The following is a 27,721-nucleotide window of genomic DNA, read 5'->3' on the forward strand; positions in this document are numbered from 1 at the left end:
AACCCACACAGACATGGGGAGAATTTGCTAACTGGAGTCGAACCTGGGTGCCTAGCACTTTGAGGCAGAAGGGCTTCAGATACCAGGATTGATTTGAATAGTGTGCGATACATGAGAAACAGGATAACTGTGGCTCTAACAATTGGGTCCTAAACCCAATATGTCACATTGTAGCAAGCCATGAATGACCTAACCAGCAGTTACAAGTAGTCCACCATATAGGTGACTTTCTTCTGCCTTTCTGGACATATATTTCCCTCTCAGCTGGACATTACCTCCAGCATATAACAGTAAGAACCCATTTCCCGTGAAGAAGGTACATCTGACATAAAATACAGAAAATGGTAGAGCTACCCAACGAGTCCATGGAGAAATTAATGGACTCTGTGGATTCTCAGCATTTTCCATTTACAAATTCAGTTCAGTGTCCATGGCTGTTCTTTAAAATAAAACTTGATGTAATTGTAACTTAAGAGTGAAACTGATCGTTGGAGAGTTGTTTTCTTATTATCCTTTTGTTAATTCTGCAGCGAAACAACTGGCTGGTTTGTGAAGGTGAATCACATTTGCAAAATTTAGGTACAAATGACGATTCACTGAATGCCTTGCAACAAACACAGGATAACTTTTCTGGATTCTTCATACTGATCACAGTAAGTGACATCTAACACTGCTTTAATTTGCAATATCTGTATGTTTTATTATACTGAAAGCATTTTCCCAATGATTAAACTCTTGTATATTTACCAGTGCTAATTTACCAGTCAGAATATATACAGGGATTGATATGAATGGATTGATATCTGTCTTAAAAAAAAGGAACGACAGGTATTCATCTAGCAAGTTTGCTGAGAACCAATGCAAGCAGAACTAGCTAGTTTATAAAGTAATGGTTTTGAAGGGGTTAATGTTCAGGTTACATTAGGCCCACCTAAACTACTGTTGTTTCAAACTGTCTGTGGATGGAAGCAAGGAGGTTCATGCTAGCTTTCGGAGGGAGCAGATGTGTCTATACCAGCTCCCTAAGGTCCTAGTTATTATGCCTGACTGAATGTAGTTGCACTTACTATCAAAGAGCAATGCCTTCGATTGTACATACTATAAGGTACTTTGTCCTTTACCACTAATAAGATGAAGACAATGAAAAATTGGTGGCTACCTCAAACAACCTTCACCCAGTTCCACGTTGCGGTAGGGGTAGCAAACACCATGAAGTAAGCATCGGGGATGATTCCACTCCAATTAATGACATGATCTCTATAGTCATGGCGTGCCATTAATTACAAGTTGTAACATATACCTTGATGCTATGATATACTAATGTACAGCAACCACAGTACATTTCTGTTTATCTTGTACATATTTCATCTAGTTTGGATAAAATTCACAACTCACATTAACTCTATTTTATTTGCATCATATAAACAAAAGCCAATGAGAGAATCAAAACTCATGTTAGGAATCATTGATTATTGTACGTATTTGATGGGCAGACTTGTGTTTAAACACAAGTCTGCCCATTGTGGTGTGAATTACCTGTCAGTACTGTACATACCATATTCAATATGCTCCTATGTTCAGATGTATTTCATGGAAGTTACCATTCAGACCCTGGGGTTACAAGGAGCTAGTCATTGAGTGGTTTCACAGTAGCTACATGAAAGGTGTTGAGAAGATGGATGAAAGTTGACTAATGGCACAAAATGGCTGGAGGGAATAGGAGAAAATAATGTTGAAACTGAAATTTTGTTCTAAGTTCTGTAGTTCCTCCCCCTCCACCTCTCTATTCTTTTGGCTCCAGCTTTAAGACATTCCTGAAAATCTGCACCTCCTATCCTAATATCTCCCCATGTGCCTTGATGCCAAACTTTGTTTGATAGCAGTCCTTTGAATTGTTCTGGAAAATTACAGGTACTACATAAATGCAGTTTTTCTTGTTGAGTCCTACAATTTTTAATCTTTCACTCCTTAATCTCCCGACAATGACATTTTGCAGCAGGAATACAAAAAGGGCTTGGAACTGTTGCAAGAAGTGGATCAACTGGATGGCTCTTCATATCCTGAGTTTTCAGTGTTCAAAAATATGGTGGAAGATTTCAAAGTACGGCTGAACAATTTTCACATTAGAGCTAAGAGACGTCGAACAGAATTGGAGGCCCTTGTTAATTTGTACAGCTACTGTAATAAGGTACAATGATACAATGATTGCAATGTGAAGAACTGCAAAATATATGGTCTGCCTGCAGACTTTCTTCCCAGGATGCTGAAAAATGCATGAGCTAAATAAAATAAAACAAAACCTACAATTTCTTCTTAATCGGCCTGATTGCCAATTAGAGAAAATCTTTCAAGTAGTCACATTGAGGTCGAACTAACTAAGCTGTTTACTTTACTGGCATTCCAACTAGACAGCTTGTGAGGCCTTGGTTTATTTTTAAAGTTGAACAATAGAAGCAGCCTGAATGGGTGTGGCCAGCTCTCACAGACCAGGATTTCTAGTTTTTTAAAAGATTTTAGGTTCAGCTGAAGCTGTTGGAATTTTAAAGTAGTAGAAGCTATCTTTTCCTTGTTCCTGTTACAGCTCAGAAGCTGGGGTTTCCCTCTGCTGCCGGGTTACCTGTGAGGCAAAGGTATTTTTCTGAATTTGCCTTTTTGCCAAGGGGTGTGTTTATGAAAATTTGCTATATTGGAACAGTTAATTGGTAAAAGTTGCTATATCTACTATTCTGATAAGTTTTCCAATTGAGTTGTTATTTTAAGTTCTTCTTTATTTTGTTGTATATTACCTGCACATTGGCTTAGTGATAAGCAATGCTGCCTCACAGCACCAGGGACCTGGGTTCAATTCTGTGTGGACTATGCACATTCTCTCCATGTCTGCATGGTTTCCTCCCACAATCCAAAGATGTGCAGGTTAGGTGAATTGGCCATGTTAAATTGCCCACAGTGCTAGGTGCATTAGTTAGGAGTAAATATAGGGGAATGGGTCTGGGTGGGTTTCTCTTCAGAGGGTCGGTGTGGACTTTTTGGGCTGAATGGCCTGTTTCCACACTGTGGGGAATCAAAACTATAGTGTTTGAATAAATTGAGTTTTGCTGAATACCAACAGTTTGACCAATTGAATTGCATCTGGAACACAGCATGTTCTATTTGCTTCTTAAAATATATTGAGGGATCCTAGTCTGGTCCATAACAAACTGGGGGCTCTGGTCTGGATCAAAATTTCTAATTCCAGGTTGGGTTTAGGATTATTGGACTCAAAGGCAGTGAGTGGAAAGTGTTAGTGCCTTTTGTTTTGAGTGTTGAATTTGATTGGTTTAAATAAGGTGTGTCTTGTGTAATAATGGCTCTTTCAGTCACTAAGCGTTTTCTGAGGATGGAAAAAGAGAGGAAGTGTGCAAGGCAACACTTTTGGAACTGGCAGACAAGCTGATGCTGGGGGTTGGCTTTATCATGTGAAACAGGGAGGGAATTGCAGCAGGAGCTCAACATTTATGATTGCCAGTAATTTGTTTGAGATAATTGTAAATACTGATCATAACCCATTCAAGTTTTTGGAGAAATTTAAGGACAAGTGTTCCAGACTGTTTAGATGGAGGTTATTATGGCAGCCGTTCAATTTGAAAATTATACATGTGGCAGGATGAGAAAATGTAATTGCTGATACATTGTCGCACGTTTGTTAAAGAAAGATGGAGGCATTCAGTGGCAAGAACAAACGGACTGAAATAGAATGTAGTTGTGAATGCTAGCATGCTTGGTGTCAATGGGATGTGTATGTATTAAGTGTATTCATAGAGTTAGACTAAGGGTTTTTAAAAATGAAGCTATCTATTAATTTTTTGAAAGGGGTGAGGTGTGACAATGCTACGGCTTTAAGAGGTTAGTTTGTCCTTGTTTTTCTTTTAAAGAGAGGTTTTAAGACTGAGTTACTGAGCTGTCTAGTTGGAATACCAATAAAGAAAACAGCTTATGAGGGTTTGTTTTTGAAGTTGGAACAATAGAAGCATCCTGGATTTCTAGACTTTTTTCGCTTTCAGGTTGAGCAGAAGCTGTTGGACTGTTGAAGTAGTTGAAGCTCTCCTTTCCCTCTCTCGGTTACAGCTAGAAGCTGGGGTTTCTCTCGGCTGCTGGGTTACTTGTAGATAAATGTATTTTTCTGATTCTGCCTTTGCAGCAAGGAATGTGTTTATAGGATGTTACTAAATTGGAACAGTTAATTAGTAATAGTTATTGTATCTGTTACTCGGTTAGGTTTTCCAATAGAATTAAGTTATTCTAAGTTCTTTTTCCTTTTGTTGTTTTTTAACCACAGGGTTGGAATAAATGGTGTTTTGCTTCCCCTTAATTAACTCTACTAGTTACATCTCAAAGAATTCCAGTAGATTTGTCAACCAATTGAATTGAGTCTGGAATACAGCACATTCCATTTGCCTTTAAAATAAGAGAAAGTTTGGGTCTAGCCGACCTTCTTAAAATATTTTGAGGGGGTGTGCTCTGGTCCATAACACATTGAATCTGTCTTCACAAAGGAGGGTACAAACAATATCCCAAAAATATTGGGGAACACATGCTCTAGTGATCATGAGGAACTGAAGGAAATCAGTATTAGAAAGGAAGTGGTGTTGGAGAAATTGATAGGATTAAAGGCTGATAAATCCCCTGGGCCCAATAGTCTAAATCCCAGAAACAAAAACAGAAGTTGCTAGATAAGGTCACCACATCTGACACCATCAATGAAGAGAAATCAGAGTTAACATTTCAGATCTGGTAAACCCTCCTCACCAGATCTTAAATGTTAACTCTGATTTCTCTTCATTGATGCTGCCAGACGTGGTGACCTTATCTAGCAACTTCTGTTTTTATTTCTGAATTTCAACATCTGCGGTTCTTCTGGTTTCTAATCTAAATCCCAGAGTGCTCCAAGAAGTGGCCCTAGAAATAGTGGATGCATTGGTGATCATTTTTCAGGATTTTCTAGACTTTGGAACAGTTCCTATGGATCGGAAGCTAGTTATAATGCAATCCCACTATTTAAAAAGGAGGTAGAGAAGAAACAGAATTGTAGATCAGTTAGCCTGACATCAGTGCTAGGGAAAACATTAGAGTTCATAATAAAAGATTTTATAGAAGAGCACTTGGAAAGCAATGACAGGATCTTACAGAGTCAGTATCGACTTACAAAAGGAGAATTATGGTTGACAAATCTACTGGAATTCTTTGAGATGTAACTAGAAGAGTTAATTAAGGGGAAACAAGTGGATGTGGTTTATGTGGACTTTCAGAAGAGTTTTGATAAGAAATTAGCATGTAAAAATGCAAGAGATTGGGGATGGTATATTGTACTGGCAAGAATAAAGAACTGTGGGCAGACAAGTGTAGGAATAAACTGGTCTTGTTCTGAGTGGCAGGTAGTGACTAGTGGGATACCACAGAGAATCAGTGTTTGGGCTCCAGCTATTCACTGAATATATTTGTGATTTAGATGAGGTAACTTAATCTGATATTACCAAGTTTGCAGACAATAAAAAGCTGGGTGGGAGGGTGAGCTGTGAGGAGGATGCAGAGATGCCTCAGTGTGATTTGGACAAGTTGAGTGAATGGGTAAATGCATGGCAGATGCAATGGATAAGTATGAAGTTGTCCATATTGATAATGAAACAAAAAGGCAGATTATTATCTCATGGTAAATTGGGACAGTGGGAGGTGCGACAAGACTTGTCCTTGTATACCAATGGCTGAAATTAATCAAGGAGATGTATCTGGGAGTGAAGAAAATACTGGTATGAGGTGAAGAAAATGCTGGTGTGTTGGCCGACATAGTGAGAATGTTCAAGTACCAAAACAGTTAAATCTTCCTACAATTGTGCAGGGCCTTGGTGGGACCACACACCTGGAGTACTATGCACAGTTTTGGTCTCTTATTTTATCTGAGAAAGGATGTTCTGGCTATGGAGGGATTATGACAAAGATTTTCCAAATGATTTCTGGGATAGCAGGACTGACATGTGATGAGACATTGGATTGGTTAGGACTATAATCTTTAGAGTTTAGAAAAATCTGGAGTCATCTCATAGGAATCTACAATTTCCTAACAAGACTAGACAGAGTAAATGCAAAAAAGATGTTACAGATGTTACGGAGTCCAGAACCAGGGATCACAGTTTAAGGATGCAGGCTAGGCCTAGTAAGGATTGAGATGACAAAAAATGTCTTCACTTGGAGTGGTGAGCCCATTGAATTCTCAACCACAGAAAGCAGTTTGAATGTTTTCAAGAAGGAGTTAGATATATTTCTTAGGGCTAAATGGACCAAAGGGTATGGGGCAAAAGCAGGAACAGGTTACTGAGTTGGATGATTGCCCATGCTCATATTGAATGGGGGAGCAGGCTGAAAGGTTTAAAAGGCCCACTCCTTGTCCTATTTCTATATTTCCATATTTCTGTTTGCCTTTAACAAACTTGTTCTGGCTTTCCTTGATCAATCTGCACTTGTTCAAATGACTGTTAACTTTTTTTCCAGATTATTGTTTCAAAATGCTTTGCCTTGAGATTAATCTGATTGGTCTGTATCTGCTAGATTCATCCTTTCCCATTGTTAAACAAGTGTAGTTAAACTGGTGAAGCTCTTTTTCTGATTCTGAGCTGCTATCTTTTGTGTCTTACCTCATGCAGTATATAGGCCAATGACAAACCCACCATACGATGAAATCCAGGCTTCCTCAGATTCAGAATGTATATATGCAAGTAGCTTGTAGATGTCCACATAAACTTTCAAAAAAAAATCTGTAGGATGTAGGCAGTATTGGTGAGGCCAATAATTGTTGAAGAGAGTGATGGTGAGTTGTCTTGAACCACTGCAGTCCTTGGAATGCTAGTTCAGGAGGCAGTTCCAGCGTTTTGATCCAGCAACATTGAGGGAACAATGATATGTTTCCAATTCAGGATGTTGTGTGCAATGATGTGGAGTGGAATTTGTAGCTGCCGGTGGTCACATCTATCCTTGCCCTTTGAAATGAAGAGGTGATACGTTTGGAGGGTGCTGTTCAGGAATTCTTGATAAGTTACTGCAGTGCATCTTGTAGATGCGATACACTGCTGCCACTGTGTGTTACTGGTGCGGGGAATGCAAGTTGAAGTTGAAACATTTCGGCAGGTACATGGATAGGATAGGTATGGAAGGATATGGGCCAAACACAAGCAAATAGGACTACTTTAAAATGTGAAAACTGGAAGGCATGGACAAGTTGGGCCAAAAGGCTTGTTTCCATGCTGTAGATCTCTATGACTTTATGATTGATGTGATCCCAATGATGTTGGCTGTGTTGTCCTGAATGGTGTCAAGTACCTTGAGTATTGTTGCAGCTGTACTCATAAAGGAATTGTAGAGTATTCCATCACACTCCTGAGGAATGAGAGTGAATGTTGCACAATTTTGTCTTTGTACTTAGTACATGAAAGAGCAAGTGCTGGAAGTATGCAATAGGACAGTCAGGAGTTGCAGAGAGAGCAGAAGAAATGAACTTCTTCAAACCTCAGTTGTTTCTCTCCACAAGTACCTACTGATGTGCTATCATTTCCCAACATTTACCATTTTTTGTTCAGAAGTCCAACATTTGTTGTATATTCCTAACCCCTATGCTTGTCCTCTTTTCCCAGGCTACAACAATGGCAGAAGATTGTAAATATTACTTGAACCAGTTGGGAATGTGCAATGAAGCAATGTTGGAGAATCTTGAGAGTTATCATCAGCGGTTTACAGAGTTCTCTGTTAAAAGATTTCAGCAGATGAAGAGCGAGGTTCATAGTCTAAACAGTACTAAAGGGATGAAGATGTGGAATGTCACCTGGCTGAAATGTCAGGAGGTCAGGCAACTCCTTGAGGAGAAACTGGAATTTTGTCGGAAGATCCTAAAATCCGATAGCATTCCTTCATCAGGCATTAGTGGAGAGTCAAAGAGCACTGGTCAGAATTGCAGTAAGGATACTGTGACAAGTAGCTCACTTGTGTGTGGCAGCCCGAGGACTGGAGATGATGTAATTCAGAAGAAAAAGGAGAAATGTAACCCTTGGTCATGCAGGAGCAGTCAGAACCAGAAAGAAAATATGACAAACAAACCAAAGGGGACACCAGTAAAGCCTTTAACATTTAACTGTCCTCTGTGGCTGCAATCAAGTGAAGTTTCCACTGGTAAGAACAGCACACAGAGCTGTTCACCTCCTTCACGGTCAGACTCTGTCCTTTCCCCTTGTGCTCAGCACAAGAGCTATCCTTCGAAGAAGATCATGCAGGCTGCACAGGGTTTCCAATTGTCCCGGCATGCAAGCTTTTGCTCGGAAGACAACACTCCAAGGAACACTCCAGTTGACAGAAATAGCAGTAGTGCTATTCCAGTTATGAATCCTGTCTTGAGTAGAGTGCAAGGATCCAGCTTGGAACATGGGCCTATACAGGAAGTTCAAAAGGCAACAAAAGACAATTCCTAGTAAGGATCTTAACTTTGACATTTGAGAAGTAACTTGTCCATTAGATGTTACTGTCAAAAGCCAATATACTGTTATTTTTCTTTTACAAATCTTCAGACAGTTAATTTCAACTCACCAATCCCATAAGCCACAAAGCAGGCGTTTCATAGACATTCCCTAATTACTTGGCTGGATACAACTGCAATTCTGCAGCTGCTCAACACCATCCAGGACAAAGCTGTCTTCTTGAGGCATACTGTATACTTTGGTTTTTATGTCTTTCATCTTCAGTGAGAGGGACGGTGAGTAAGGGATGGAGAATCAATGCACCATCCCAACCTCCTCTACCAAATCACTAGGTAATTACATTTTTATATCGCCAGAGAGCAGAAGTTGCAAGCCCATTTGTGATTGGGAATTGGGGTAAGGTCCCGATCTCAGTGCCATAACACATCCTTTCAGGATCCTGGGCATTAGTCCAATTTAAGATGTTTGGTTTTAAAATCCACTGGGAGTGTCTGTAACTTTAGAGGTGTATTTAAGAAGTTAAAAGGTTGGCATGCGGTATATTTTGCCAAATCTCTCCTGGAAACCTAGTCAAAAGGGGTCCTATTTTAAAATCAGTTATATTCATATACAAGTTCCTCATCAAGGGATTAGGGCATGAAGCCAACCTGAGTCATACCAATCATCTAATGATTGCTCGCGTTTAGCATGGTATGTCTTATCCCACCAGGTTCAATGTCATGGGTGAGAATGCAAAAACTTCTGACAAATCCAAGTTATGTCTTTATCACTTTCACGCATTATACTGTAAACTATCTCAGAAGTTTGCTGTAAGGGCCTCAATTATTTTCCATTCCTTTGTCTCTTTGCTTTTTTTCCCATTATTTATCTTTCCTTCACTCACTCTTTCTATTTACCTTCCATTTTCTCTCTGTCTCCACTCTTTTGATATAACTCACAAACATTCTCTCATTGGCTTCTATTGTTCTTTTAATTTTGACGTATTCTGGGAATCACATTAATTGTGTATTTTATATTTTTTAAGATATCAGTATTTTCCAGGCTTTTGAAGCAAGTATTGCCAAGATATAGGCACATAAGATTCAGATAATAACCGTCTCTAACAACTTAAATATAACTATTTCCCCTCAATATTCAACAACATTACTATTGCTAAAGCTTCATCATCAACATTTTGGCGTTTACCATTGACAAAAAAAACTTAACCGTGACAGTTATATGAATACAAAATCAGAATTAGCTGGAAAAGCTCAGCAGGTCTGGCAATATCTAAGAAGAGAGATCAGAAATAACGTTTCAGGTCGAGTGACCCTTCCTCAGAACAGTTACATTAATACTGTGGCCATAGAAGTAGATCAGAGGCTGAGAATTCTGTAGTGAGTGCTGTCTCACTCCCAAAGGTCTGTCCACTGTTTTCTGTCATGTAACTCTCTTCCAACCTTGTTTACTGCATCAGGTGCTCCCAATGTGGTCTTCTTTACATCGGGGACACCAAACGTAAACTTAGGGAGCAGTTCAATGAGCATCTCGGCCAGACTCGCAGGGGCGGACCTGACATCCAGTTACTGCCCATTTTAATTCCCCTCCCCACTTCCTTTCCGACATGACCATCCTTGGCCTCCACCATTGCCACGACGAACCAAACCGCAAATTAGAGGGACAACACCTCATCTTGCGTCTGGGCAACCTACAGCTCGGAGGACTCAGTGTTGAGTTCTCCAATTTCAAATAACCTCCCTTCCCTTTCCCCGAATCCTTTCCCAGCCCCTCCCCCTCCCTTCCATTCCTCCTGGCCACCTACCGAATTCATTCCTCTCATTGACAACCAGGTCATACCCTTTGCCTGTCTTCACCTCTCCCCACCTCACCACCCTCCCCCCGCCACCCCCTTTATCTGCAGCTCCCCTTACACTCAGCCCCAGTCCTGAAGATTGACTTCTCCACCTCCTGATGCTGCCTGGTTTGCTGTTTCCTTCCAGCCTCCTGCTTGTCTACCTTGGATTCCAGCAACTGCAGTTTTTTTTTGTCTCTAACCACTGTTTTTAAGGCAAAGGTCAAGAGAAGGAATAAAATGTACTGACTTGGATAAGTGCAGATCCAAAAATACTCAAGAAGGTCCATGTCATCCAGGACAATGCAACCTGCTTGATTGGCATCCCAACCACCTTGACTATTCACTCCTTCCAGCACTGTTGCACAGCGGTAGCAGTGTGTATCCTGTGCATCAAATTGCTTAGGTTCTTTCTATAGTACCTTCCAAACCTATGACTTCTGCCCTCGAGAAGAACAAGAGTAGCAGCTGCATGAGAATACTGCCACCTCCCAAGCCAGGCATCCTTCTGATTTGGGACTATAACGCTGTTCATTCTCTGGGTCAAAATCCAGGAACTCACTTCCTGACAGCATTGTGAGCATATCAGTAACATAACAGGTGACTCATCAACACCATTTGAAGGCAGTTTGGAACTGGCAACAAATCTGATTCTTGGCAAATATGCTTGCATTATGACCATGATTTTTTTTAAAAGTTATTGCTTTGCTTTCATATGAACTTATTTGATACTTATTTGACTAATATTGAGGATTATAATTTGAAAATGAATACCACTTCACTTTCGGTAATTGTGTTCAGCCAATCATAATTGCATTATTTAAGTGGCACATTTTACAGCTAAGAAACATTGGATGAACATTTAGCTCTAAGGACTACCTTGCAATGTTCTTTAAACTGCTAAGCTAGCACTCTGGAACTGGATGATTCAGAGGCTGTGCATTTGTAGCTATGTGTGATACAAGTCATGTTGCTTTCCCCATCACAATGATATGTCAAAATTTTTGAAGCACTCAAACTGTTAAATGTATGGGAATGTTACAGTTGTTGAGATTCTGGAAGAAGTTAGAGTAATCTTGGGAATCTGAAAAAAAAAGGCTATCAAAACTCTAAAAGAAAGGCACCCGTATACTAACTAAATCTTGGGATGTAGATCCAGGGTTATGTGGGCCAAACCCAAGTTTGTGGAAGGCATAGTTCAGAAGAGCATAATGTGATCATATTGAGCACTGAATGACTGTTATTGACTGAAAGTTCAATATGTTCAAGACTGGATATGAACATGTATCGGTCTATAGGAATTTGAGGGTGAGTTGAGATTTGCAATTGTCTATGGAGGAGGGAACATATCAAATTTGTAGAGAAATTTAAAGCGAGGTTTGAGATCTTTCTTTTACGATTTATTGTTCTCTTTCACCCAATATCACTGTTATCTCTCCCCTTCTGGGAAGGTTTCTATCCTTTGAGCACCTTACTTTATTCCACTTTCTGTTTTAAATTCCCAGTTTCTATCACTGTGGCAAGCCCATTCTGATCTGAAAGGTTGAAAGGACAAAATGCATAGACATTAGGTACTTTAATTGGAAAGGTCTTCAATACATTGATAGTCACGTGCTTCATTCTTAAAATGCACATCCTCAACAATGAGGTCTTAATTGGCAAAGTTAACATCTGCGTCCAAACATATTTTGAAGTTATGGTTTTTTTAGTATTATTAACAATTTAACTATTGATTCTTGAGCTTTGTTTTAGACTTATTTTTGCTTTCTGTTTGTTTCCTGCAAATTCTAAGTAATAAGATGCAGCATATTATGGAAGAGATATTAATCACCGAGAGAGAGTATGTCCGCTCCCTTGGTTATATTGTTAACCACTACTTCCCTGAGATGGAACGCACAGACCTGCCCCAGGATCTACGGGGACAGCAAGGTGCTATCTTTGGAAACCTGGAGAAATTGTACGATTTCCACAGCCATTACTTCCTGAAAGAGTTGGAGAAATGTGCAAAAGAGCCTATTAGAGTAGGAGGCTGCTTCCTCAGACATGTGAGTTGGTCACAAGATTTGCTTTATTTCTGTTTCTATGCTTACAAGTTGACTTCCTATAGCATCATTCATCGACATAAACATACATTTCCTATCCCACATCCCAACTTCTATCTCCCTTTTTACTCTTCTCCTGGATTCCTTTACTATCTTTTCTCTATTCGTGAATCAAACTGTGAAGTGTATTGCTATTATTGCTTCAGAAATGTAGATTTCCTTTAGTATTTTAATTTTTTTTGGACGGTGTTTTTCACTAGTTTCAATTGCTGCTGCAATGTCATGCCGGCCCTATTTCTAGACTCTTTCAGACTGTCCTAAATTAGAACAATGCTGACAACAGGAAAACACAGTAAATCTTTTGTAATATGATTGCTTAATTTGCTTTCATGAATTGAATCTTGAATTAAACCTCCAGTCCAAGCATATGTTCTGAAAAATAGAAATTTAAAATAAATTTTGAAACAAAACTGATGGATGTATGATTATGGAGTTGAGAATTTCCTAATAAGTGGAATAAATGAATCAGAGAGATTGCTTCATTCTTAATAAGTGTTTTCATCTTAGAATTTTTCATTCTAGGAGGAACAGTTTGGACTTTACGCATTATACAGCAAGAACAAACCACGTTCAGATTTCCTACTCAGTAGCCATGGGAACAGCTTCTTCAGAGTATGTAGTTCAATTAGACTTGGAGTATTGCAGAACACTAAAAAATGTTTTTATTAAGGTTGAATTTCTTGTTTCCTGACACCCTCAACCCATGCTTCCCAAGAATTGTTTCAACCTCATGTATCATACTAGCTGTATTGAACTCCTCTGTATCAGACAGTAAGAATAGGAACAGGGGTAGACTATTTGGCCCTCAAGCCTGCTCCACTATTCAATAGGGTCATGAGTGATCTAACATTCCTAATATCCATAGGAACACCACTGAGAGATTATTTTCATAGATACTGCAAATTATAATTGTTAGCTGTATGAAAGATTGCTAATTTGACACTGAATTGACTCTCAAAAACCCACTGCATTTAGGACTTTCATGAAACTTGGATTCAAAGGTATCATGTTGATTTTTCCCATTCTTTGAAAAGTTACTCTTCTCACCTTTTTCTGAATGCTTGCTGCATCCCTACTAACCTTACCCATCTCTGGGCAGAAGGTCTGCTCCCAGAATTTTGCTAATCCCATCGGTGTATCGATAAGCAAAAAAGAGTGGCATCACAAAGCACTTCAGCACATCTGAAAATGCCTCAAGGCATTTTTCCTTCCATCCTTTTTAAGAAAAGAAAGGCAATAAGAGCAATAGTAATCTGGCAGTCATGTACACATATTTGTCTTATAACATTCTGTGCCTTAACCATAACGAGAGCAGCAAAATTCTTTCTAAAGCATAAAATACTGGTTTATTATTGTATGAACATAGAAAGTAGGAACAGAAGTAGGCCATTTGGCTACTTGAACCTGCTCTGACATTTGACAAGGTCTGATCATGTCTCGACTCCACTTACCCATCTCTCCAATACCCTTTGAGCATCTTATTTTACAAGGAAGACACTGCACATTATTGTACTATGTTCATCAAAAGAGATGGCAAACATCATTGTGGGAGGCTTAACTAAAATACAAAATCTGGATGTTCGAAATCTGGATTTTTTGAAAACGAAAGTGAGTTTTGCACTCTTGTTGTGAAGTTGTGGTATTATGTTTGTTAACAATTTCCCCTCAGCAATGCGGTGAAAGATGACTGTGTGTAGATACCACTTCCTCTGGTGCTGTGCATCTGATTCATGCCAGTAAGGTGACCGCTTCCTGAATACTACATGCTGTTTCTATATTGAATGAGCAGGGGAAATTTGCAAAACCCTGCTCTAAATGGGAAACCCTTGGCACTATTTGACCATCCAGCCATAAAGACTAAGACAGAAGATCGGATTGGTTTGTGGCCCAAGGCACATGAAAGTGCTCACTGAGCTGCAGACGACAATAGCAGTGTCCCTGTCTGCCCATTCCCTGGTCCCATTGAGAAAGAGAAGATAGACCAGAAATCAACTCTCTCCATGTAATTTAGCTTCTCTGCGGCTGACTTATTCAGAGCAACTGTTTGGCATAGTGGATGCTGATGGCAATATAATAGTGCCTGATCAACTAAGCAAGACTTTAGGGAAGTATTTGGGTGAATCTCAATCCATTAGAAATTAGACTGCATTTTCCCAGTTAAAAAATGATGCCTTGCCTGATTTCATTGGCTATCCAAAACCCAGGGAAATCTGTAGGTTGGCACCACTGACGCTGGTATGTGTAGATGTGTTTTGTCATTACAGTGGTACAATGTAGATTTCCAAGACAGGACATGAGCATATCATTTGTCAGTACCACTCTATTGTTTTTAATGGGGAACTTAAAAGATTATAATGAAATTAGTTTGTAGTTATGTCATACTCAAGCTTAAGAAAATTATAACCATTGCAAACTTCGCTGGCTTGGTATTCATAGCATTAGTAACATCAGTCAAGACAGAGCTAAGACAGACTTCAAGATTCCTTCTGAAGTGCTGTACCAGCAACATCAGCAATGAAATGTTTTAAACTCATCTCCTTTCTCTTATCACAGACCAAACAACTAGAATTGGGTGACAAGATGGACCTAGCATCCTACCTACTGAAACCTATTCAGAGAATCAGCAAATACAATTTACTCTTGAGGGATATGTTCAAAGAGTGCGGTGCAGCCCAGGAGAAAGAGTGCAAGGAACTCAAGGAAGCTCACAAGGTTGTGTGCTTCCAGCTTCGACATGGGAATGATTTACTTGCAATGGACGACATACAGGAGTGCGATGTAAGCTTAGCTTCATTTTAGAATAGTGAAGTTTTGTAATCTTTCCTTAGAAAAGTCTCTTCGGACCTGTGGCAGAGTAAAAGGGAGGTTAGCATTGGATCCAGAAGCTCAAACAAGGGCTAGTCCAAACGCTGGCAATGGTATAGATGGACAGTCAGACAAAACTCATTGTCAAGTATACTGGTCTCAACTCACGTAACCACCAAATATCAGAGAGACAACATCAGCAGTGATGGTGGCGTACCGTGTACACTGCTGCAAGAAGATTTGAGTTGGAACCTCGCCACCCCCCACTAATGTTTGTTGCTTTGAAAGTAACAGCAATGTTAAGCTTCAGTGCCAGCAGCTCCTTCCAAAGCTCCACTTGTTCAGCATCTCCCAGGCAACTGCTCGTTGCTGCATCAAAGAGGAAACACATGCTCTGTTTAAAATGGGTTGGAGAGATTATGTGATGCAACGTCGACCCAAGGAGCCCAGACCCTCACAGGTTTCCCACAGTTACAGGGGAGGGTCAGTGATTACCTGCATGTGGTAAACTGGGCTTCCTTGGCACGAGCCTGCCTTGTGTATTAACCATAATGTCTTCAATTCCATTTGCATTCAATTGTAACCACAGAAGGCATACCCCCCAGCTGTGAACTCAGTTCCAAAGCAGCTGTGGAGATATACATATTCCTCACCCTGTGCCATGTCTTGCAGCTCTTTGGGGCCCCGGAATGCCTGTTGGGATGGACTCTGGGTGACAGGGGTGATCCGTTTGAAACCTGGTTGTTGTCTCCAGTAAGGCAGCCCACAAGGGCCACCTGAGAAGTGTATGGTGAATATACAGGGGCGATGGTTGAGCAGACTGTCTGCTTCAGAAGAGCTCCACACTGTGCACTGAGAGCATCCTCTTCTGTTCAACATTGCCAATGCCTCACAGCAGAAGACAGAGGCTTCACTGACCACTAACCTGGAGGGGCCACACTCCTGGGCTCCTCACTTACATCTCTCTGTAGTCCAGCTTTCCTGACTGTGGCTGCTGGTCCTCTCCTCCTGTCTAGTCAGCTCCAACATACTCCGCAGCACATGTATCCTTCTTCATGTCAGGTACATCTCAAACTGGCTTTGCTGTTGTCTGCTGATGGTTGCCAATTCTTTTTCCCTTAATGGCCAGCTAAACCCATTTGTCAGCATACATTGCTTTGAAAAGTAATGGGACCATCAGGTCACTCATGCACTCTCTCAACAATTGTACAGAAATGGAAACAATAATCACAGAATCCCTACAGTGTGGCAACAGGCCATTTGGCCCAGCAAATCCACACTCAGACCCATTCCCCATCTCTATTACTCTACTTTTGCCCTGACACTATGGGCAATTTAGCATGGCCAATTCATCTAACCTGCACATCTTTGGGTTATGGGAGGAAACCGGAGCACCCGGACAAAACCTATGTAGGCAAGGAGAGAATGTGCAAACTTCACACAGAAGTCACCTGAGGCTGGAATTGAACCCAGGTCCCTGGTGCTATGAGGCAGCAGTGCCACCATGCTCCCTAAGAGCTTGCAACATCTCTCCCATATGCATCCACCTCTTGTGAGGCAATGGCTCACCTGTTTACTCTCTCTCCTCACAGAGATCATTGCACATTGCCCTTATGAGAGCAACTGTCATATTTTAATGGCACTGTGTTACCCTGGTCATTGACCCTCTTTCTATACTGTACCTGGGTAAGCCTGTGAACCTCATTGTAGTCTCTTCAGTTCTATTTTATCCATTAGCTAGGTTTGCATCTTATGAGCAATAGCATAAGCATTGCCACATCAAATGTAACATCCTGCTGGATGCCAAAAGCCACATTAAAGGAGATGAACTCTGGAGAATTGTTAGATTTCTCTCCATCTCTGCAGTTGCTGCATTGTAATCGCTGCAGCTATGTCCAAGTGTTGGTTAAACATAGCGCCATGAAGTTACACCTGACCAGCTAATGGCAGGATTGGAAACTTCCTTCTAGTCTCAGTGCATTAGTGGCCAAGCCTCCACCATATTTGTTGGCTCTCTGCTGCATAATTGTGGTTGTTCAGCCATTCTTACCACTAGAGGCACTGCCCATTACTTAGAGCCTGTTGCTAGGAGCCACACTGGGAGATCTCAATTGTGTCCAATCAGTAGTGATCAAAAGTGAAGATGCTAACTGATTACTCTTTTGAGGTGTATCCCAACTGACATCAACTAATCCAGCACAAACTAGAATGTACAGCTGCGACCTTTGTGTTTTATATTTCACATGAGAGCCTGTGCCTGATCATTGATCCAAAGTAAACTCCAAAAGCTCAATTTCATTTATCATAATTAAGTTTCCATGTTAGGCTCATGACAACAGCCTGATACACTGAGCATATCTTTATGTATTTTCAAACTTGCCAGAAGTCGTTTTAAAATCATATCACCCTTTCCATTTTATCCAAATTTAAGATGGTTGATTCAGTTTAAACTCAAATTGAAAAAAAACATAGCATTTACAATGAAATACCTTCACTGTCAGCTTTAAGTAATCGATTCCTGAAGCAAGGAACAGGGGAAATTGGAAGATTAATGACAATGATCTTGTTTCTAGGTGAACCTGAAGGAGCAGGGCCAGTTGTTACGTCAAGATGAATTTGTCGTATGGTGTGGACGAAGGAAGTGGTTTAGACACGTCTTCCTTTTTGAAGATCTTATACTCTTCAGCAAGACCAGAAAGATAGAAGGAAGCAATGACATCTACATTTATAAACAGTCCTTCAAGGTACAAATGAGCAGTTTCTAGACTTTGAATTTTCTCCACTACTCTGTGTTGTGGTAAGGAAACAGATTTGACAAAACCTATCAAAGTCTCAGCTTGGAAGATTTGAATGTGATAACTGGGAAAACATTTGAAGTTCCCTTTCAAACAATGTAAAGATATTGTAAAATTATCCAACTAAAATTTATGGCTAGCTTTCTTAATGTGTTAGTATGAAATCCTGATTGAACAAGCAAAGTTATGATTTCATAAAGGTACGTCTGATCTCATGTTTATATATTTCTGTGCCCAAGTTAGACACCATTATTATAGCAATGTGTTTGATGTGGGGACAGAATATAATTGTTCCAAGTTTGCAGATGACACAAAAGCAGGTGAATATGTGAGTTATGAGGCTGATGCAAAGAGACTTTAAGCAGGTTAGGGTTGAATGTATGGCAGATGGAATATGACGTGGATAAGTTTGAGGTCATCCACTTTGGTTGGAGGGCCAGAGGAAATGAGTATTTCTTAAATGTTGAGTGATTGGGCAGTGTTGGTGTCCACAGGATCCAAGCGATTTTGTTTATGGAGCTACTGAAAGCTAACTTCCAGGTGCAACAGAAATGAATTCAAATGGCTTGTTGGCTTTTACTGCAAGAAGATTTGCGAACAGGAGTAAAAGTATCTTACTCCAATTTTACAGCATTTTAGTGAGATGTACCTGGAGTATGGTGTACACTTATGGTCTCCGAACCTAAGAGAGGATACATTTGCCATAGAGGGAGTACAGAACAACTAACCCAACTAACTCCTGAGGATGACAGGATTGTTCTGTGAGCAGGGAGGGAGAGTGCCCTGCAGAATGAGCTGATTTAACTGTGTACATTTCATAAAAGGTTTGATGGCGTGGATCGAGAAAAGTGGTTTCCCCGGCTGAGGGGAGGGGAGGGGTGGGGTTGGGGGGGTGGGAGGTGGGGTGGGATGGGATGGGGATGGGGAGGGGGATGGGGAGGGGGATGGGGATGGGGATGGGGATGGGGATGGGGATGGGATGGGGAGGGGAACGGGGATGAGGATAGAGATGAGGCTGGAAGTGCTCTTGAACCAGGGGACACAGAAACAAAGTAAGGGCAAGCCATTCAAGGACTGGGCCGAAGAGGAATTTCTTCATTCAGGGTATTGTGCATCTTTTGACTGCTCTGCCTCAGAGCATTGTAATAGCTCAGTCATTGAATATATGCTGGATAGAGATTGATAAAGGGGCTCATATCATTGCTGTCTTGCCATACTGCTTAATGCAGGAACAATGCCAGGAAGCTGTTCACAGTTGTCAACAAGTAACAAGGGTTAGCCTTGGGGGATCCTGACACAATAAGCTAAGGGCAGCCTCCAGTACCACTCCAGGGGCTGCCCTAGGCAGTCCGAATCAGGGTTCACTTCTCAAAAGAGTGAAAAGCAGAATGATGGGCAGTGCAGCATATGTCTTGATTCTTTCTGTCTGTTCTCCTGGAATGACAGTAATGCAGGTTTTCAGAAGATGAAAGTGGATGGCACGGCTATTACTATTAGCACAGGTGAGGGGCAATGTCCTGAGCGAGTCAATAGGCAGCATAGTGGGTATGCAGGGTGTATGGTGGTGTGAGCCGGCAATAGCTTGAGCATGAGCAAGAGTGACAGGACCTGGGTACGGGAGCAGAGATGGAAGGAATGTCTGGTCATGAAGGGAAGATGGTGGCACTTCATGCTGGTGGAGTGAAGAAGGTCATTGACTTCCTTCCTATGTTGCTGGGCCTTTCTGCAGATGGGTGAGACTTCTTTAACCCTAGTGGCAACCCTCAGACCGGACTGGCATAGCATTCTTTGTCCTGGGGAAGGAGGAGGTCCCACTTGCATACCACCCTGTCCTACATGAGATGAATGTCCATGTCATCAATGTGGGACACCAGTTACCTCATGCCTGCCTCTCTGAGGGCAAATGTCAGCAACTGTAGAGGACATCCATGGATGGACAGTGTGTGTCCAGGCAAAGATAGCTCCTGTGCCAAGGATGTCAATCACTTCTTGGATACCGGTGAGCAATGAGTTGTTAGCATGTGATAAGATGGGGCAGATATTGGAGTTGACACATATAAGAGTAGCATGGATGGAAATTACTGCAGTAGGTTTGCTAAGATTCAGCCAGAAAACTCACTTGGCCTCGTAGCAAGGCTCCCCCTCAACAACCTAATGTGACTTGCACTTGGCCAGAAAATCTGTAAGATTCAGCCCTTGGTTTCTGTTCAGTAAATATTAGGGTACAGCCATGGGTTAAACACAGACTGGAAGATTCATTTCAGGCAGTTGATCAATCATTAACTTTCTCAATTTTGAAGCTTGTTTTACATCTGTTGCAAAATGGTGTGTGATTACACAGCCTGAGGCACACCGCGCTCTGCAAAGCAACAGATGTTTTGTATACTTTTCACAATAACACATCATATGTCGGGTATTGACATGAAATGCTCAAAGTGTTATTTTTTTCTGAGCTGCAGTTGTCTCCCTTAACAGTCACAAATGTCGTTGTTCAGCAAATATACCTAGTCAAAGTTTAATTATTTTTGCTCATGGAACTTTGTAAATTTGTCAGTCTCAGTTTGCAGTTTGGAAGTGTAGGAGGAAAACATCCATCACACTAAGGTTGAAATCCGTGTGCAACAAAGCATGACTTCTGAATTCTATTTCACACCACATTGCCATCCATGTTAACACACAACTTGTATCTATCTGTGAGTTTCTTTCAACTTCTTCCAACATTTAGAACTAAGCTAGAATTCTGACAAGTTGCTCCATTCCTTGTCTTATCAGTGAAAACTAGGAATGGAATCTGCTGTCCCAGAGTTCATTGCTTAATATGTTAAAAAAGGTGTATGTTGGCACTATACTGTGAACAGAACATTTTAACTTTGATCTCACCTGCGGTGTGGACACAGGTCATTTGCTTTCTCCTCAGATGAATAAAGCTAGATAGAGACGGACAAAACCATGCAAATAAACTTTTGTTAGAGATTAAAAGCTCTTAACAAAGTAAACAATTATACAAAATGTTGTACATTAGCAATGACTAATGAAAATAATCTTGGGTTGAAATGTGGAATATCCTTTGATCTGTTACTGCAGTAATTGGATGAATTGTTACAGTGAAGTACATAACTTGGATCAGATTGGATCTCAAATTGCTTTATGCCTGACAAAATGAAGTGCTTATTAGCATTCTACTGTCCTGTATATTGATTAAATGCAGCTACATATTGTCAGGAATATGTGTTAATCAGTAACTGAGACTTTATAAAGCTCTGGTTAGGCCCCATTTGGAGTACTATGTCCAGTTTGGTCCCCACACCTCAGGAAGGACATACTGGCACTGGAACGTGTCCAGCGGAGATTCACACGGATGATCCCTGGAATGGTAGGTCTAACATATGAGGAACGGCTGAGGATCTTGGGATTGTATTCATTGGAGTTTAGAAGATTAAGGGGAGACTTAATAGAGACGTACAAGATAATACATGGCTTGGAAAGGGTGGATGCTAGGAAATTATTTCCGTTAGGTGAGGAGACTAGGACCCGTGGACACAGCCTTAGAATTAGAGAGGGTAAATTCAGAACAGAAATGCGGAGACATTTCTTCAGCCAGAGAGTGGTGGGCCTGTGGAATTCATTGCCGCAGAGTGCAGTGGAGGCCGGGACGCTAAATGTCTTCAAGGCAGAGATTGATAGATTCTTATTGTCTCGGGGAATTAAGGGCTATGGGGAGAATGCGGGTAAGTGGAGTTGAAGTGCCCAGCAGCCATGATGGAATGGCGGAGTGGACTCGATGGGCCGAATGGCCTTACTTCCATTCCTATGTCTTATGGTCTTATGGTCTTATAGTATGTGCACTTTACCATTGCTCATTTAAAGTTTGGAACACAATTCTGACATTTAATTGCTAAAAGAGAGCTTTGTCCAGTCTGATCTTCACTCACTCTCTGGGCACTTCACTGTAATGGAGAAATCGAAGGGCAATTCGGGGACTACTGCAAGAGCTTCTAAAGGTCTGGCTCCTGATCCAAAGGACTAAGCATGAAAATAAATTGCTGATAATTCAAGCAACAGTTGTTTTGCAATTGTAAAAATAAATGGCATTGAAATGTGAAACCTTGATTGTGATTTCTGGAGTTTATTGATGTACGCTAGATGCAAGATTTTTCTTCATTCTACCTGTTAGGAAAATGTATCATTGTGTTAGAGATGTACAAAAAATATAAGCCATCTTCATTCTGTTTAGGAGATGGACAGGTATTGCATAAGTTTCCATGTAGTAGAGCACAAAGCAAACTAAAACGCATCGCCATGCAATCGATCGAATTAACATTAACCCATTGTGTAATACGCCATGATTTTGCATTTCAGACATCTGAAATTGGAATGACACACAATTCTGGAGAAAGCGGGCTGTGTTTTGAAATCTGGTTCAGAAGGCAGAAATCCCGGGATACTTATATCTTTCATGCTCCAACTCCAGAGATAAAGCAAGCATGGATCGATGACTTGGACAAGATATTGTGGAATCAAGCTGTGAGAAACAGGGGTCAGTAAATTAATAAGAATTAATAGTAAAGAGAAGAATTCTGCAAGACCTGTAATCATTTTCCTTCTAGTTTTTTTTTGTTTTGTTGTATGCTTTGTTTTTTCATAACACTCTCATTTCTTTGGTATTTTGGAGGTTTCTTGAATGCATTTTGTGGTGATGTTATGCGAGCACAAGATGCATACTTTTGTGGCTAAGGTATCAGTAACCCAATTTGTAAAAGAAAGTTCCTGTTTTCTGGTGAATTGATAATGTAATCACTTGTGTTGTTTATAACAGGACAAGCATTATCGATATTTTAACAGTTTACACATTGAAATTTATGGCTAGTTAATACGAGGATGTGTGGTCCACCACATCATTTTTGTTAAAAAAAATGTGACTACCAAACTTCAAACAGCTAAATTTGGTTTCATTGAAGATTTGGTGAGTCTCTTAATGACAACTGTCAAGAGGAAGAAACAGACAGTCAGAGAAGGATTTTATTTAGTTGCATGAGGTTGGTTGCTGATAAGTCACATTGTCACTTAAAGTAGCTATTATGGAAAGCATGGCACCTTGTGCGCTTTGAGATGACAGTATAATTTGAATAATCTCTAACAGTACTTTGAAACACTTTGAACCAGTTAAAATATATATTTAGCTCTTTACATCCTCGGCAAAGACAAGGCGTGGCAATCACCTTGACTTTGGATAGTCTGTCCCTGTTGCTCAGAAGGGAAAAGGGAAGAGGACCAGAGTAGTAGTCACTGGGGACTACATAGTTGGGGGGGGCGGTCAGATAGGAGGTTCTGTGGGAATGAGAGAGACTCACGGTTGGTGTGTTGCCTCCCAAGTGCCAGATTGTGTGATGCCTCTGATCGTGTTTTTGCGATCCTTGAGAGGGAGGGGGAAAAGTCCCAAGTCTTGGTCCACATAGGTACCAATGACATAGGTCGGAAGAAAGGTGGGGATCTAAGGCAGAAATTCAGGGAGCTAGGGTGGAAGCTTAGAGCTAGAATAAACAGAGTTGTTATCTCGGGTTTGTTGCCTATGCCACATGCTAGCGAGGCGAGGAACAGGGAGAGAGTGGAGCTGAACACATGGCTGCAGGGATGGTGCAGGAGGGATGGTTTTGGATTCTTGGATAATTGGAGTTCTTTCTGGGGAAAGTGGGACCTCTACAAACAGGATGGTCTTCACCTGAACCAGAGGGGTACCAATATCCTGGGGGGGGGGGGGGGGGAGTGGGGACATTTGCTAATGCTTTTTAGGGGTGGGGTGGGGGTGGAGGGTTTAAACTAATGCAGCAGGGGGTTGGGAAGCTGAATTGTAGTTCCAGTGTGCAGAAGTTTGAGGGTGGTGAGGTCAGGGATAAGTTTACAAGGTCGCGAGAGGGCACCGGCAATCAGAATGTTGGGTTGAAATGTGTGCACTTCAGTGCCAGGAGCATCTGGAATAAGGTGGGCGAACTTGCAGCTGATACCTGGGATTTTGATGTTGTGGCCATTTCAGAGCTAGAGCAGGGATAGGAATGGTTGTTGCAGATTCTGGGATTTCGATTCTCAGTAAGAACAGAGAAGATAGTAAAAGAGGAGAGGATGTGGCATTGTTAATTACAGCAGCTGAGATAATGTTTGAGGACTCATCCATTGAGGTAGTTTGGGCTGAAGGTAGAAGCAGGAAAAGAGAGGTCACCCTGTTGGGAGCTTTCTATAGGTCTCCGAATTGTTCCAGGAATGTAGAGGAAAGGATAGCAAAGACGATTCTCGATAGGAGTGAGAGTAACAGGATAGTTGTTATGGGGCACTTTAACTTCCCCAATATTGACTGGGAATACTGTAGTTCAAGTAGTTTGGATTTTGTAAATGATCTGGATGTTGGCATAGGATGAGTTACTAAATTTGCGGATGACACTAAGATAGGCAGAGTTGTGGATGGTGCCAAAGGATGTTGTAGGTTGCAGTGAGACATAGAACATAGATAAGCTGCAGAGCTTGGTGGAGAAGTGGCAAATGGAGTTTAATGCAGAAAAGTGTGAGGTAATTCATTTTGGAAGAAATAACAGAAAGCAGAGTACTGCGCTAATGGTAAAGTTCTTGGCAGTGTCGATGAACAGAGAGATCTCAGTGTCCAGATGCATAAATCGCTGAAAGTTGCCACCCAGGTTGATAGGGTTGTTAAGAAGGCATATGGTGTGTTGCCGTTTATTGGTAGAGGGATTGAGTTTTGGAGCCACGAGGTCATGTTTCAGCTGTACAAGACATTGGTAAGGCTGCACCTGGAGTATTGTGTACAGTTCTGGTCACCAAATTATAAGAAGGATGTGGCAGCTTGGAGAGGTTTGAGAGGAGATATAGTAGGATGTTGTCTGGTATGGAAGATGGTCTTATAAGGAAAGGCTGAGGTAACTGAGGCAGTTTTCTTTGGAGAGAAGAAGGTTGAGAGGTGACTTAATTGAGGCATTTAAGATAATCAGAGGGTTAGATAGGGTGGACAGTGAGAGCCTTTTTGCTCGGATGGTGAAGGCTAACACGAGGGGACATAGCTTTAAATTGAGGAGTGATAGATTTAGGACAGATGTCAGAAGTAGTGTTGGAGGGACTTGAAAAGGCCTGTCTGCAACAGTAGTAGACTCTCTGACATTAAGGTCATTTAAATTGTCATTGGACATATATATATATGGATAATAATGGAATGGTATAGGTTAGAAGGGAATTATATTAATTTCACAGGTCAGCGCAACATCGCGGGCTGAAGGGCCTACTACACTGGAACATTCTATGTTCTATAGCCTCCAAAGCTTATTGAATATACAGTTTCATTTTTGAAATCAAATTTAGATAGTTTTATTTTACCTGCAATTCTGTCACTTGCCCCTCCCTGATTTTATTTAATCTGCCAGTTTTGATTGTGCCTTCAGTTACCCAAAGCTCTTTCTACTTTAGTTCTCTGTGTCTCCCTGCCTTGCTGTCCTGCTTTAGGTAGCCGTGATGTGGAGGTGCTGGTGTTGGACAGGGGTGGACAAAGTTAAAAATAAATCACACAACACCAGGTTACAGTCCAACAGGTTTATTTGAAAACACTAGCTTTCGGAGTGCTGCTCCTTCATCAGGTAGCTGTGGAGCAGGAACATAAGACAATCAAAAGAGTACAATCTTTTGCTATCAATTCTGTGTTTTATGATCCTGCTCCACAGCCAGCTGATGAAGGAGCAGCATCCCAAAAGGTAGTTCTTCCAAACAAACCTGTTGGACTATAACCTGATGTTACATGATTTGTAATTCTAATTTAGGTATTCTTTCAAAACCTACCTTTTCATCACCTGTTCTAATACCACTTTACATGGTTTGGTGTCAAATTTTGTTTGATAGTTTTGTTGAGAAGAACCTTGAGATGTTTTCACTTCATTGAGGGTGCCAAAAAGTGCAAGTTACTGATACTATAATGATAGCCTGTCCCTTTATTTGAGGGTCTCTGAACGCTCCTTAAAATTTATCTACAAGAGGTTTGTTGATGACCCAGTTGATAATATTTGTGTTGAGATAACTGGGAAGTAGATATTGAACCATTAACCTCGGAGACACATGAACAGGTGGCAGTGGGGTTGTGGAGGCAGAAGCTCAGAGCATGTGGGAAATCAGCCAAATTGTCGGTTCTGCATGGAACTTCATGAGCTCTAGAGGAAATACTGCTGTGTGAATATTAGGACAGTTACAGGATTGAACTTGGCCGTGACACTGCTAAGATCAAATGTCTTATTGACACTGTCTGGGCAAATTCTGGGAGAAGTGCCAGAAACTGTATCTTTGTATGATTCGTGCTTCCCACAGAGTAATAGAAAAGGAAAAGCAAAGTCAGGTTTTCTTTTAGAAATAAAACTATGAAGTTTAATTTTTCCAAAATTGTGTTTTTTCTAGGCCAACTGTTGCAGTTCAGGATTCAGTCAGTGCATAAAATAATTGAGCATTGCAATATGTATCCTTGTCCCCATCCTGAACTGTCAATCAGTTCTCATGGTATTCCAGTGTCAATTGGTGAATTCCAGAATTTGGTCCGGTGTTGCATTAAAAAGAGTAGGAAAGACCTACTAAAATGTTGTGGTTGAATTAATATTTTTATTGCAGCAGGGTAACATTTAAATACAAGATTTGTAACTTTTCTTTCCGAGAGTCATACAGCACAGAAACAGGCCCTTTGCCCCAATTCGTCCATACCATCTAGAGTTCCTAAACTGAACTATTCTCATTGCTCATAACTTTAAGAGAATCAAAGCTCCTAACTCTGGAAAAGGTGACATAAAACAGCTGATGGGTGTTAAAACAGGGCTAGGAATATGAAGAGAACATTTTTCAAGAGTCTGGCCCTCGGTCATTTTTATCCTCACAGTTTACAATAGTTTAATCTGGAACTGGTTTCACCTACAGTAAGATGGAAGGTTTATATCTGATCAACTTAATATTATTCAAAGTTTAAATGCTGTATTTCCTTGAAATATTTCCCATCATTGTTTCAGCATTAATCATCAAATAAAATTATTTCCTGAATAACAATCTTATTCCACAACAAAATATTTAAGATTTTTTGAATCTAAGTCTTAGTGATGGCCTTCCCACCATTGTTAGACTGTATAGAAACTTTGAAGGTGACAGACTGTTATCATCTTCTGTGTCCATAGAATCTACACCATGGTATTCTTTTAATTGGCCTGAAAGCTTTTTCTAAAACATTTTCATTCAAATTTAGTGCATCTTCATTCGTAGCGCCAAGAATGACTTACAAAGAATAATAATTATTGAGAAGTAATTATCTCCTCAATTTTATCACATTTAAATGATTCTCATTTATTCCTCCTGCAGTATTGCTATCCCATACTATCTTATCCTTCCCATGCTGCTCCTGCAATGCCATTTCTCATTTCCTCATTTCTTTCATGTAATCCATGCCATCCCCCACCTGCTCTTGCTGTCCCTAGTCCTCTCGTTCATCTCATTGCATCCTTCATGAAAACAGTCGCCGCATCCAGACCACGTTATTGTTGGATTCCCCTTATATTCAATGGTTTCGGTTCAGTGCCAATACCTCTACCTGACTGTCACCATCATCCTTTCGCTGCTGTACTTGCATCACTGGATCCAGTTGTAGAGTCATAGAGATGTACACCACAGAAACAGATCCTT

The 27,721-nt window shown here is 40.8% G+C and overlaps 1 protein-coding gene across 3 annotated transcripts in view; it reads left to right on the forward strand.

Annotated features, from left to right (window-relative positions):
* Positions 1-27,721, forward strand: part of LOC140463174 (pleckstrin homology domain-containing family G member 4B-like) — a 185,899-nt gene that overhangs the window by 140,180 nt on the left and 17,998 nt on the right. For all 3 annotated transcript variants that reach the window (XM_072556954.1, XM_072556953.1, XM_072556955.1), the window contains exons 12-19: positions 531-653; positions 1,997-2,188; positions 7,659-8,485; positions 12,116-12,368; positions 12,948-13,037; positions 14,979-15,203; positions 17,804-17,974; positions 22,385-22,562. In XM_072556954.1, the coding sequence (XP_072413055.1) occupies positions 531-653; positions 1,997-2,188; positions 7,659-8,485; positions 12,116-12,368; positions 12,948-13,037; positions 14,979-15,203; positions 17,804-17,974; positions 22,385-22,562 (2,059 nt within the window). The remainder of the gene's footprint in view (positions 1-530; positions 654-1,996; positions 2,189-7,658; positions 8,486-12,115; positions 12,369-12,947; positions 13,038-14,978; positions 15,204-17,803; positions 17,975-22,384; positions 22,563-27,721) is intronic.

Source organism: Chiloscyllium punctatum, chromosome 37, assembly GCF_047496795.1.
Source record: "Chiloscyllium punctatum isolate Juve2018m chromosome 37, sChiPun1.3, whole genome shotgun sequence".
Taxonomy (NCBI): domain Eukaryota; kingdom Metazoa; phylum Chordata; class Chondrichthyes; order Orectolobiformes; family Hemiscylliidae; genus Chiloscyllium; species Chiloscyllium punctatum.